General features: G+C 38.0%; 1 protein-coding gene across 1 annotated transcript in view; it reads right to left on the bottom strand.

Annotated features, from left to right (window-relative positions):
• Window positions 1-15074, bottom strand: part of CDKL5 (cyclin dependent kinase like 5) — a 155086-nt gene that overhangs the window by 50010 nt on the left and 90002 nt on the right. The window contains exons 6-8 of the mRNA XM_004382822.2: window positions 5771-5891; window positions 3960-4019; window positions 797-887 (exon numbers count right to left, since the gene is read on the bottom strand). Of these exons, the coding sequence (XP_004382879.1) occupies window positions 797-887; window positions 3960-4019; window positions 5771-5891 (272 nt within the window). The remainder of the gene's footprint in view (window positions 1-796; window positions 888-3959; window positions 4020-5770; window positions 5892-15074) is intronic.

Raw genomic sequence — 15074 nt, 5'->3', positions numbered from 1 at the left:
GCCATTTATCATCAAACAGGATTTACATTGTTCAGAAGAAAAATGGCAATTGGTTTAATGCCTAGCAAAGTGCTGGACATAAGACATGCTTAACAAGAATGAACGAACAAACTGGCTCCAAACGTTACAGGCTGACAATAGCCAGAAAGAACGTCAAACTCTGTTGATACTCACATTTTTAATGTGGAAGATTATTAGCAAAGAGGGCCGCAATCATTCCTCCCATTTCTGTATACACTTTTTTGTAATGTGACTCTGCCACTCCTCCCATCAAGAGGTGGAGTTCGTTTCTCCATCCCTTGAATCTTGTGCTTTGGCCAATGAGACATTAGTAAAAACCATGCAAAGAGAAAAGTATCTTTGCATTGGAGCTTTGATCCTGCTGCAGGGGACTCTTCTACTATCACATGAAGAATCCTGGACTACTCTACTGGAGGATGAGTCCCCATGGAAGAGAAGTGGTCTGTCCCAGCTGAGGCCTCCTAGACTAACCAGCCCTCAGATAACCTGCCAGATGACTGGAGCTGCATAAGTGACTTCAGGAGAGACCAGGAGAAGAACCACCAGCAGAATTCAAATTGTTGACCCTTTACATTGCTGACACCCAGATCGTGACCAAATAAAATGATGGTTATTTGACACCATTAAGATTTTAGGTGATTTATGATACCACAATAGATAACAGACACATTTAATTAACTGAAGTTCTTATTTTCCATAGATGACTCCAAAGCTAATGACACAGGATCGGCAGATGTGTAGATGCCATTCTATCTACTTTGGGAAGGTCACTCACCCAAGTAAGAGTTCTGGTGACCGATACCACCTGGTGGCCACATATTCTGTATAATTAGCATTATTGCCTTCTGACAGGTTCCGAGCAAAACCTGAAAGATAACAAAGCCCAAAGGTGAAATTTTGAAAAAGAAATAATAATTTCATGTTGGCAAAATATTTCAGTGCTAGTAATATTTTAAGTGGACATCAAAAGAACAGAATGACTGATATTGAATGGGCTTTTTAGTAATAGTGTCCTTGTTATCATTTTAAAAAGTTAGTTGATGGCTCATGTCAATTAAAATATAAAATACATTCACTACAAAACCAGTCTTTCCTTTCTGCTAAAGAAATCCATGTTTTTGATGTTATCGTACACCTTTATAAGCATCCAGAGCATATTTTAAAATCAGTATAAGACAATGCAAATCTTAGGAATAAAATGAAGTCCCCACAGTAACCAGAAGTCAAAGGTAAACTAGCATATAGTAGACAGTCGATCATTCTGCTATGTGGCACTTACATAGTATATCTACTGTTGTTGATCAGTTTCAGTTTCAGACATTATACAAACAACCAACAGTTGGTAATGACGGAAACAAAGCTGACCAAAATTATTTTCATCTCCTAATGTGACTGAGAAACATAATACAAACAAAAAACCAAACCCGTTGCCACTGAGTTGATTCCAACTCACAGTGACTCTATAGGAGAAGTGCCCTATAGGGTTTCCAAGGAGCAGCTGGTGGATTCAAATTGCCGACTTTTTGGTTAGCAGCCGAGCTCTTAACCACCGTGCCACTAGGGATCTGAGAAACATACTAGGGATATCTTAATTACCTCATAGACTCTACCTTTGCTTCTTCCCCTGTCCTTTCAAAAGGTTTGGGGGCCACTGCACAGCCACAAAATAAAGTCAGCAGGATTAGTGAATTACTCATTTAACTTACCAAAAGCAACACAGGTTACCTTTAAATAGTTATAGAGATGTAGAACATAAAATGAAGGGTAAAAATTAAGATGTGTGTCGGTCTAGAAAAATGGAAAATAGCATTTCTTAAAACGAAACAGTGAAAAACAAACAAAAACCAACCACAGTGAAAAACAAAACCCCTAACTTGAGTCAATCAGTACTTCTCTGTAAAGCATCATCTGAAGAAAAATGTGTATTTTGAGTGGGTTCTGCATGCTCTGGAAGGGAAAGCAGTTCTACAGGCCTTACTGGGAACAGGACACCGAGCCCATGTCTGCAGAACTCCCTTTATCATTTCAAATAGCCTTTCCTTTAGTAAAGGATGCTGGACTGGGCTACACTTTCCCTATTAGTAACCATTCTACAGGACATTTCTTTTGTATTTATAACTCGCTTTAGAAATTCCAGCCACTTTGGAGCTTAAGCAGAACACCTACCCACAGAATCATGTATGCCTAATAAATGGTGTATGAGGTGCATAAAGTCTCAGTATTTGGTAATAATCACAATTATGGATGGGAAGTCAGAAATAGGTATTATTCCTAAAAAGCATAATGCCAAGGAAATGTAAAAATGCTGAGATAAAAATCCTTTGGATATAATATTCAGTACTTCCTGTTTATTCTTCTAAGCACTTAAGATGTTTAGAATATGGCAGAACTCTTCTTTGCAATATCCTGTATCATAAACTATAACGAAAATTAAGTCCCGTAAAACACTTTTTCTCCAGTATGCAGGTTTGTAATATTCAAATTCTTTGAAAATACTGAGTGAAAACAACTACACATGCTTCTAATTGCTACACTGGACAAAATTAATCATTCTACACAGAGAATGTTTAGAATGCCTCCGTTTCTCACTTGTGCAACCCATCGTCAATGTACTAAATCTTACCTAACTTTTACTCATGATGAGATGCATTCTCGCTCATATGTGGATGTCTACCTTGTATTTGTGATTATACTTGAATATATGAAAAAATAAGATTAAAAAAAGTCAAGTTGTTATTTTCAGAATATGGATTAGTCCAAAGTATAATTTTATAAAGGCACCCATGACCTAAACACCTAATTTATAGTTTTAAAACTTTTCTCAATTGTTTTAATTTAAATGTTTAATAGCGCTTAATACAGAGTTATATATATGGGAGAGAACATACAATTTTTTACTAGGGGAATGTACAGCTTAAAAACTTCCTCATAGATTCAACCAGGAGCCAGAATATTACATATCAATTACTAATCTCATTCACTGAATATTAAAAGGGAATAAGTGGAAACGTTCTAAAAATGTCTTCTGACCTCACAGATATATAACTATTGCAAACACACAATACATCATATATGTGTATTTTATAGGCACACTTTCAGTGTTTGTAATTAAGCCTAGAACAATTTCTATCAATATTAAAAATATTTTTTATCCTACTCAACCCAGAAGGCCATAGAGATTATTTCTTAGAAAACTCTTTTCATAAAATATATGCATATGCATATATCTGCTTTGAATTCTCATTAAACAAACACTATATGATGAATTTGATGTTTTCAATAGCCTCATATGCATATGAAAGCTGGACAATGAATAAGGAAGACCATAGAAGAATTGATAACTTTGAATTATGGTGTTGGCGAAGAATACTGAATATACCATGGACTGCCAAAAGAACGAACAAATTTGTCTTGGAAGAAGTACAACCAGAATGCTCCTTAGAAGCAAGGATGGCGAAACTATGTCTTACATACTTTGGACATGTTGTCAGGAGGGATCAGTCCCTGGAGAAGAACATCATGCTTGGTAAAGTAGACGGTCAGTGAAAAAGAGGCAGACCCTTAATGAGATGGATTGACACACAGTGGCTGCAAAAATGGGCTCAAGTATAACAACAATTGTGAGGATGGTGCAGGACCAGGCAGTGTTTCGTTCTGTTGTACACAGAATAGGGTCCCTATGAGTCGGAAGTGACTCAATGGCACCTAACAGCAACAATAACATACGATGAATTTAAAAAACTGTAGATGATACTATGCGCAAAGAAGGAGTAGTACTCTTCCAGCAATCAATTTCTCAAGGTATGACCCGACAGAATGTTCCTCTGCCAAATTGAGTCAAAAAAAAAAAAACAAAAACCTTTTAGTATGCTGAAAAAGCCACCTAAGTGTTAATATTAATTCAATAAAGACCATGACTCACTTTCTTTTTAACTTACCAAAGTCACATAGTTTCAGAACATCATTGCGGCTGATTAAGAGATTCTCTGGCTTTATATCTAAAGGATCAAGATAAAAAAACAATCACTAAAAACATTCAATTTTCTGCTGATGACATGCTCCATCACTGTAACTGCACTTATTTAAAAAGATCCAAAGTCATTTGAATAGAAACCTGTGGCAGCAAAAACACTGTAGCACATTTCACGCCAGTAACCAAAGATTCCGATTAACTGCTTTTCTAAAAACATGCAGACTACAATTTCAAAAATGTTTTTTCCTTTAAATCTTAAAAGGATTAATCAGATCTCTGAAAAGAATATAATGACTGAATCTAGGCCAACACATTTCAAGGAGCTATTATTACTTCATAAAATACTAGTAATACAAATTTTTGGAGATAGAATATAAAAGTTTTACACCTACAACTTACCTTAAAAATACACATGAGAGCAAGTAGCTAGCATATTTACTGGAAGATACAGAAAAGACGTATTTTCTGTTATCATTTTCTATATGGTATAATTTCTACATTTAGATATCTTTGTAGCTTTTCTGTGTGGTTCACAATTATGAATGTCTAACGATGAAGCTATACCGGATTAGTCAAGATAAGATTTCTAATTTTTTCCATGGATCTTTTGAAGATGTGGTGGGAGTTGAGGAGTAGAAATACACAGAAAACGGAGTTTAATTTCCCTCTTGGGAAGCATCTCACAATTTTATTTTTAGAGTATGTTAGCCATCATCTGTATCATATGGTAGAGGAGAAAATGGAGAAAGGGAAGAGGTAGGAGTGAAATCTGTAGATTTCAGAATCACGGTTTCTGCTGCTAATTTGCAACCACTGATTGACTGCACACCTTAGGAAACCACAGTATCACTATAGAAATGCAGCTAAATCAGTTGTTTATTAGTATCCTCAAACTGCAGTATAGACTATTAGAATCATTACCCTAGACACTAAATGTCCAGTTGACCTACAGATCTTTCTATCCATGCCACCAACCTCGATAAGGGAGCTGGTACAAAAGACAAATGCAAGGAAAATATAATATGTCTCTTTCTAGAACAGGAGATGGCATTCTTCACATGACCTTGAAGCTAGTCTTAAAGTTAGACTACTTTCAAAATTATAATCCTTGCGCATTTGTATAGCTAAATTAAAATGTAGCATTCATTTATCTGACAAGTCAAAGACAAGATGTGGACACTGCAGCTGAGTGCTGGGAGCCAAGGAGAAGCCTACACCTGACCCACAAATTTGGGACTTGCCAGCCTCCACAATCGCGTGAGCCACTTCCTTTATACAGTTTGTGAGTTCTGTGAGACACTGCAGCTAATTAGGGAACCCAAAGACAGGAGGGAGAATACTAAAGGGGGAGGGAGTAGTTGATGTTAGAGATGATGGAGTGGTACAGCAGCTTGGAAAAGTTGGGAGATTTGGGACATCTTTAACCTCTGCCTCATAGGAACCAACTTTGTGCTGATCCTTATAAAGAAATTATTTGTTTACCTGGTGTACCTCCCCCAGGTGAGCTTTAAAGTTCACGTTTGTTGAGTTCTCTATGTCACCAGGTATTTCTATAGTTGAGAGTGGATCTTGTTGTGCAAACAAAGATCTCAGCTCAAAAAGGAGATTTGCAGAACAAAACATCTTATATTCTATACTTCTAAACTGTATTTAATTGAAATGGAAATATCAGAAATATTCTTAAGATAGCAGCATGTGAAATATTTTATTGTTAACACTAATTTGATGTTTTCTTTAATATTTTAATATTTTCCATTTCAAAAATTCCGTACTCACCTCTATGTACAATATCATTCTTATGGCACCAGTGAACTGCTTTGATTAGCTGGTAGATATAGCTTTTTACTTTTTCAGGTGGAACTCCATTTGGCATTTCTTCCAGCAATTCAAGCATATTCTAAACATTAAATAGGGCATCATTAATCTCCAAAATTAGGCAGACCCAAAAACCAGGTAGTAATAATTTAAAAAAGCATCTTGAATGATAATTCATCTAATATACAGCATTTTTTTTTAATTGTTTTGCTTTCCATCTATACCTTTTTCATGCTGAATCAGGATATTGTAATAATAACCTTGTGCACTTTTCACTCTCCCTAAGGCCCCCCTGTTATCATTTGAGAATAAGTTCAAGGGAAAGGTAATACAAAGTAGAGATAGGACATTGTAACGCATAAAGGGAGGAAAACATCATTTTAACACAGTGCAACGTGCTTTTTTTTTTTTGCATTGTTCATCTTTAATAGACCCTTCCAATAAAATCAAGCCTTGGAAACATTTGTGGAAGACCTGAACAATATTCTTAAAAGAAAAACAAATGAAAAAGATCTCTAAGATTAGAAGTGATTAATAAATACATATAGCACAAACATTAAAACAGGCTAGAAAATATTATTGAAATAAAAATTCAGAGACTCCAAACCAATCAATATTTAAAAATCTTCCTTTGGAGCCAGAGACCATTCTAAAATTCATGCAATTTTTTTTTTAACAAGTAGAAACTCCACTTAACCAATCTCTACTGAATTTACAGAGTAACCAAATATTCTCCATTCCCTCTGTAAAGCAAAATGACTACGGTCCACAACACGATTATAGCTTATTGTTTGTAGGCCTAGGACAGCAGTTCTCAAAGGATGGTCTGCAGATCCCTGGGGCTCTCTGACGCCTTTCAGAGGACCCAGAAAGTCAAAACTGTATTCATAGTAATACTAAGACATGATTCGCCTTTCCCACTGTGTTGGCATTTACACTGATGGTACAAGAGCAATGGTGGGTGAAACTGCTGGCACTTCAGCAGGGATGGAGGCCTTGGATTCTTCAACGCCACACCTCACAGTTAAAACAAAAAAAGTTTACAATAAAATGCCAGTTTTAGTTAAGGACGTCCTTGAGGAAGCAGTAAAAATGACTTTAAATTCTGATTCCTGAGTACCTGTTTTTTTAAGACTCTACATGATAATATGAGAAGCACAGGTAAAGCAATTCTGCTGCATGTCAAAATCTGATGGTTGTCTTAAGGAAAAGCATGCGGATGATCAAATCGCAAGCTGAACTAGCTGCTTCTTTGTGGAACACCATTTTTACATGAAAGAACAACTGCCATACAAACTATGGTTATTCAGGCCGACCTTTTCTCAAAAACAAAAAGTTAACCTATCACTTCGAGGAAAACAATTGAAAATATTTTGTTACCAACGCTAAAATTTGATCTTTCAAGTGAAAATTAAAATTTTAGAAAAATTTTCTATCACTGTGAGGTTGACAGCTTCTAAATACTGAAATACTTTCCTGATGAGATCGGAGGTAATAAAATGTGACTTTTTGGGATATTATATAATGAAATGTGTCAACATTTGTAAGATCTGCATAATTCAGTGAATCAGTATTTCCCAAATAACCATTGCATGGTGTCATAAAATTGTGTACAGGTAAAAGCCACTCACTCCGCAAAAGGGACCAAGGGATTTTAATGTAAAAGTATACACAGTGTTCACTGACATAGTTTCAGATGCCACATTGCAACTAACCTACGAGAAACTACCACTTGCTGAGTTTTGGTAGAGTATCAAAGAAGAATATCTGCAATTATCTCAAAAGGCAATGAAAATACTCCTCCTTTTTCCAATTACATATCTGCGTGAGGCCGGTTCTTCTTCATATACTTCAACCGGATTGAATGCAGCAGATATGACAACCCAGCTGTCTTCTATTAAGCCTGACAGTAAAAAGACTTGCAAAACTGGAAAACGATACCACTCCTCCGATTAAATTTTGCTTTGAAGGAGTTACTTTGTCATAAAAATGTTATATTTGTTAACATGTAATGGGCTTACTACTGTTATTTTTATATGAATCAGTAAGTATTTTAAATTAGTTTTGCCTTCTAATATTAATAGACACAACCCACACAAACAAAGCTCCTAGGGTTCCCAATAATTTTAAGCATGTAACGGGGTCATGAGACGGAAAATTTAGAAAACCACTGCTCTAGGACAACCTCACCATTTTGTTCCCACCAGTCAAGCTGTAGGAATACAAAGAATCAGCCGTGTTTACTCCAGATGTACTTGTTATTTTAATTAATATAATTAACTATCCTATAAACTACTGAAATATATTTTTTAAGAGAGTTGTTGTTTATAAGAAAACAAAGTTAAATACTTCAGAAAGACTTCATAAAGGCAACCCAATAAAAATATTGACATCTAATCAAGGGTGAGTGGGACAAGTATAACACATTGGTGGGAAAGGGGTGGTGGTGGTGGTAAACATAAATATTGACGGATACTGCATTGAGATAGCTTTGCAAATGTTTTTTTTATTTTATTTTATTGTTGTACTTCAAGTGAAAGTTTACAATTCAAGTTAGTCTCTCATAAAAAATTTATACATACCTTGTTATGTGACCCTAGTTGCTCTCCCCATACTGTGACAGCACACTCCTCCTTTCCACCCTTGATTTCCCGTGTCCATTCAACCAGCTCCTGACCCTCTCTGCCTTCTCATCTCACCTCCGGACAGGAGCTGCCCATTTAGTCTCATGTATCTACTTCAGCTAAGAGGCATACTCTTCACGAGTATCACTTTATGTCCCATAGTCCAACCTAATCTTTGTCTGAAGAGTTGGCCTTGGGAATGGTTTTAGTTCTGGGATGACAGGGAATCCGGGGGCCATGCTTTCTGGGGTTCCTCCAGTCTCAGTCAGACCATTAAGTCTGGTCTTTTTACTAGAATTTGAGCTCTGCACCCCACCTTTCTCCTGTTCCACCAGGGACTCTCTGTTGTGTTCCCTGTCAGGGCGGTCATTGGTGGTAGCCAGGCACCATCTAGTTTTTCTGGTCTCAGGCTAATGGAGTCTCTGGTTTCTGTGGCCCTTTCTGTCTCTTGGGCTAATACTTTCCTTGCGACTTTGGTGTTCTTCATTCATCTTTACTCCAGGTGGGTTGGGACCAATTGATGCATCTTAGACGGCCACTCACTAGCTTTGAAGACCTCTGATACCACTCACCAAAGTAGGATGCGGTACATTTTCGTAATAAACTTTGTTATGCCAATTGACCTAGATGTCCCCTGAAAGCACAGTCCCCAGTACAAATGCTTTAAAGCTTGTTTCACTTTAAAGAAACTGACACAGAATATCATAGTTGATGCATTACGGTTATTTAAGAATAACCAGTCAGAACTTCAATCAAAAGATCAATATTTAAAGGGTCTTGACCATACTTCTAAAGACTGGTAATATACATTTATATGTTTTAAGTTAAAATGTTTAAAGTATGTAAGCATCATTTTTTTATGATTTCCCACTTAAACTGCCTTTTTTGAATTATCAAATCCATCTTGTTGTTGTTGTTGTTAGTTTGAGTTGGTTCAGACTCATAGTGACCCTATGTATAACAGAATGAAACACTGCCTGGTCCTGCTCCATCCTCACAGTTGTTACACTTGAGCCCACTGTTGCAGCAACTGTGTCAGTCTATCTCATAGAGGGTCTGCCTCTTTTCTGCTGACCCTCTATTTTAAAAAGAATGATGTCCTTCTCCAGGGACTGGTTCCTCCTGATAACATGTCCAAAGTATGTGAGATGAAGTCTCACCATCCTTGCTTTTAATAAGCATTCTAGCTCTACTTCTTCCAAGACAGATTGGTTCATTCTTCTGGCAGTCCATGGTATATGCAATATTCTTTGACAATATCATAATTCAAAGGCGTCAATTCTTCTTTGGTCTTCCTTATTCATCTGTCTAGCTTTTGCATGCACAGGAGCAAATTGAAAAGACCATGGCTTGGGTCAGGCACACTTTAGTCCTTAAAGTGACATCTTTGGTTTTTAACATTTTAAAGAGGTCTTTTGCAATAGATTTGCCCAATGCAATGCATCATTTGATTTCTTGACTGCTGCTTCCATGGTCACAGATTGTGGAGCCAAGTAAAATGAAATTCTTGGCAACTTCAATATGTTCTCTGTTTATCATGACGCTGCTTATTGGCCCAGTTGTGAAGATTTTTGTTTCCTTTATGTTGAGGTGTAATCCATACTGAAGACTGTGGTCTTTGATCTTCATCAATAAGTGCTTCAAGTCCTCTTCACTTTCAGCAAACAAGGTCGTGTCATCTGCATATCGCAGGTTGTTAACGAGTCTTCCTTCAATCCTGACGCCACGTTCTTCTTCATATAGTCCAGCTTCTCGGATTATCTGCTCCGCATACAGACTGAATAGGTATGGTGAAGGATACAACCCTGATGCACACCTTCTTGACTTTAAACCATGCAAAACCTCCTTGTTCTGTTCGAACAACTGCCTCTTAGTCTATGTACAGGTTTCTCATGAGCACAATTAAGTGTTCTGGAATTCCCATTCTTCACAATGTTATCCATAATTTGATATGATCCACAGTCGAATGCCTTCGCATAATCAATAAAACACAGGTAAATATCTTTCTGGTATTCTCTGCTTTCACCCAGGATCCATCTGACATCAGCAATGATATCCTTTGTTCCACATCCACTTCTGAATCTGGCTTGAATTTCTGGCAGTTCCCTGTCGATGTACTGCTGCAGCTGCTTTTGAATGATCTTCAGCAAAATTTTACTTGTGTGTGATACTAATGATATAGTTCAATCATTTCCGCATTCTGCTGGACCACCTTTCCTTGGAATGGTACAAATATGGATCTCTTCCAGTCAGTTGGCCAGGTAGCTGTCTTCCAAATATCTTGGCAGAGACGAGTGAGCACTTTCAGTGCTACATCTGTTTGTTGAAACATCTCAATTGGTATTCGGTCGATTCCTGGAGCCTTGATTTTCACCAATGCCTTGAGTGCAGCTTGGACCTCTTCCTTCAGTACCATCGGTTCTTAATCATATGCTACCTCCTGAAATGGTTGAATGTCGTCGACCAGTTTTTTTTGGTACAGTGACTCTGTGATTCCTTCCATCTTCTTTTGATGCATCTTGGGTCGTTTAATATTTTCCCCGTAGAATTCTTCAATATTGCAACTCGAGGCTTGAATTTTTTCTTTAGTTCTTTCAGCTAGAGAAATGCCTAGCATATTCTTCCCTTTTGGATTTCTACCTCCAGGTCTTTGCACATTTCATTATAATACTTTACTTTGTCTTCTCGAGCTGCCCTTTTGAAATCTTCTGTTCAGCTCTTTTACTTCACCATTTCTTCCCTTTGCTTTTGCTCCTCTACATTCAAGAGCAAGTTTCAGAGTCTCTTCTGACATCCATTTTCATCTTTTCTTTGTTTTCTGTCTTTTTAATGACCTCTTGCTTTCTTCATGTATGATGTCCTTGATGTCATTCCAAAACTCGTCTGGTCTTTGGTCATTAGTGTTCAATATGTCAAATCTGTTCTTGAGATGGTCTCTAAATTCAGGTGAGATATAGTCAAGGTTGTGCTTTGGCTCTCGTGCACTTGTTCTAATTTTCTTCAACTTCATCTTGAACTTGTATATGAGCAATTGATGATGTGTTCCACAGTCAGCCCTTGACCTTGCACTGACTGATGATACTGAACTTTATCATTGTCTCTTTCCAGAGATGTAATCAATTTGATTCCTGTGTATTCCATCTGGCGAGGTCCATGTGCATAGTTACCATTTTGTTGTTGAAAAAAAGGTGTTTACAGTAAAGAAGTCATTGATCTTGGAAAATTCTACCACGTGATCTCCGGCCATATTTTCCAGCTACCAATCCTCCTTCTTTGTTTCCAGCTTTCAGAACCCAATCGCCAGTAATTATCAATGCATCTTGGTTGCATGTTTGATGTATTTCAGACTGCAGAAGTTGGTAAAAATCTTCAATTTCTTCATCTTTGGCCTTAGTGGTTGGTACATAAATTTGAATAATAGTCGTATTAACTGGTCTTTCTTGTACAGATATCATCCTATCACTGACAGCGTTATACTTTAGGATAGATGTTGAAATGTTCTTTTTGACGATGAACACAACGCCATTTCTCTTCAAGTTGTCATTCCCGGCATAGCAGACCATAGAATTGTCTGATTCAAAATGGCCAATACTAGTCCATTTCAGCTCACTAACACCTAGGATATCAATCTTTATGCATTCTATTTCATTTTTGACAACTTCCAATTTTCCTAGATTCATACTTCGTACATTTCACATTCTGATTATTGATGGATGTTTGCAGCTGTTTCTTCTCATTTTGAGTTGTGCCACAGCAGTAAATGAAGGTTCCAAAAGTGTGACTCCATCCACATCATTAAGGTCGACTCTACTTTGAGGAGGCAGCTCTTCCCCAGTCATATATTTGAGTGCCTTCCAACCTGAGGAGCTCATCTTCCGGCACTGTATCCACCACGTGTCTATCAGTTTGTTGTACTGTGGTGGTTTGTGTGTTGCTGTGCTACTAGAAGCTTTGCCACTGGTATTTCAAATACCAGCAGGGTCACCCTTGGTGGACAGGTTTCAGCAGAGCTTCCAGACTAAGACAAACTAGGAAGAAGGATCCAGCAGTCTACTTCTGAAAAAATTAGCCAGTGAAAACCTTATGAATAGCAGTGGAACATCAAATGCACAGGAGGTCTCAAATGCACAAGGGATTAAGAGTGCTTTGTAATATAGAAAATAAACTGTACTTCCCATTTCATATTCAACTCTAAATTCCTCAGTGGCAGAGATACTGTCCCCCAATAGCCATTCTTCCCTTAGTCCACAGTAATACAATTTTTAAGTGGAATCATAAGTGACGTGAAGACTACATTTCCCAGACTACATTTTGCAGCTAGTATGGCCATCCAATTAAGTTCTAGCCAATGGGATATGATGGCTAGAGCTCTATCTTGGACTTTAAAGACAAGGGTCACATCTCAGAGGTGGTGGAGCAGAAAGGCAGAAGAAATCTGGGCCTCCTACAACTGTGAACAAAGCTGTCATACCAGTCCTGTACTGCCTACGTTTGTATTTGTACATGAGACAGAAATAAATTTCTATTTTCTTTAAGCCACTATAATCCTAGATCTCTGTTACTACTGTCGCCAAACAGCATTCTACTGGCTACCCCTCTCCCCCTTGTGCTCTTTCTTCTCTGTTTCTTTAAAGTAAAGCAAGAGCTTAAAAACATTTGCAAAGCAATCTCGATGTAGTATCCTTCAATATTTATGTTTACCACCACCACCACCCCTCCCCCACCAATGTTTTATACTTGTCCCACTCACACTTGATTAGCCAAGTTCTAGCTCCGTGGCAAGGTCTTCTCCAGTTGTGTTCCTGTGCTCGTTGATCTACTATTTCTCAGAACTTCACCTTATGGGCAACTGGGGGCTCTGAGGGGCAGGTGACATACTAAAATTAATGTTTTAAAGATTAATGTGGTAGAATTGGTATGTAAGAGAGATTTGAATATTGAGTACCTGAGAAGATTACTAAAATGCTTTAAGGCTTGAGATAAGGAACTGTGCTTATCCAACTGTGCCAGTAGAAACAGAAAGGAAGGGATAGATTTGAAAAACTTTTAGCTTAAATATATTGTGAAATCACCTATGTACCCAACACAGTTCATTTTGACTTAAAACTTTATCAGTTTATCATTCATTCATCCACATCAAATATGTACTGGGTGCTTATTATGTCTTAGAACAGAACAATGATTATCAAGTGGTGAGGTGGGGGAGCATTTTCCTCCCCATCTTACCACCCGAAAAGGAAGGATAACTCAGAATGACCTAAAATTTGGATAGATGCCAACCCCCTACCCCTCAGGACATCTTTCTCCTTTCCCTCCTGAGACTCATTGTCAATTATTAGCCACAGGCACTGATGGGCAGGTGTGATGGTCACCTTCCTCTTAAAAACCACAGGGCTGGGGGAAGAATGCCAGGCCTGAGGGTCAGAAGATTAGAGCCCTGGTAGCAGCTCTGCCACTTACCTACAGAAAGATCTCAGACATGTCAAATTGTCTCTCCCAGTGAGGAAACAGATTCAGAGGCGATTCTTCCATTTTTCTAGACTAAACTGTTATTACCCATGAACAGGGCTTCGAACCGGTTTAGTCATGGCCAGCGAAGGGCAACAGGAACAGATCCAAAGTTTTACAATTTGGCAGATTTGGCATGGTACCGGAAATGGGAAAAATTACAGGTTGAAGTCCTGGAATGGGAGTCTCAGAAGAGGTGCAGTCAGCCCTTTCAGGAGCCTGATACGTGAGACTGGATTACTGGCAGGAGTGTAGAAGAGTGACACACATTCAGAGTGGCGCGGTCGGCTGCCAGCTTTGAGCAGGGCAGCGCTGCTTTAGACGGCTTAAAATCCGAAGGCAAGAGATTTGGTTGCTGTGCAATGTGTACACTAGCCTTACTCTCTAAGAGGAAGAATAAGTTTCTAATAGGGCTGTGACCTGTAATTTTTCCCATTCCGGCTATCTTTCTCTTTACCGTAACTTTCAAAATTCAGGTTTGTTCTGGTGACGCTTCCTCAGTCATAACTGAACTGAGAAGAATCGGTTCGAAGCCCTGCCCACGAACAATCATCATGAGTAGAACAGAAACAAAACGATAATCTGAAATAGATCTGTCACAATTTTATTATTTGGCAGTGAAAACTGTAAACTGCATGATTATTTCTGACAACTAAAAAATAAACAGCATCTGATTTTCCCTGAGATCCTAGCCCAGCAATCCTTTTTATGTAACAACTTTTTTTTTTTTTAAATATTAACTTTTAGTTTTATTTTGGTGGGGAAGGTATCTTATGGGTACCTTGAAACTGACACAAGGGAAAAAAAAAAAAAGAAACCTTAAAATAGGACAAATATTGTATGAGACCTCTATTGTAAAAACCCATGAAAAAGTTTACACACAAAAAGTAACAATCTTTGTTGGTTACCAGGGATGTGAGGGGTGTGGGGGAAATACTAAATAGATAATAGATAAGTGGTATCTTGGGTTAAGGGTGAGAGACTACACAGTACTGGGGAAACCAGCACAACTTGTACAAGGAAAACGTCATGAAAGCTCCATAGACACATCCAAACTCCCTGAGGGACTGAATTGCTGGGCGGAGGGCTGTGGGGACCATGGTCTCGGGGAATATCTAGCTCAATTGGCATAA

Source organism: Trichechus manatus, unplaced genomic scaffold, assembly GCF_000243295.1.
Source record: "Trichechus manatus latirostris isolate Lorelei unplaced genomic scaffold, TriManLat1.0 scaffold00100, whole genome shotgun sequence".
Lineage (NCBI taxonomy): Eukaryota > Metazoa > Chordata > Mammalia > Sirenia > Trichechidae > Trichechus > Trichechus manatus.
The sequence above is the reverse complement of the archived record's forward strand: the minus strand, read 5'-3'. Positions and strand labels throughout refer to the sequence as shown.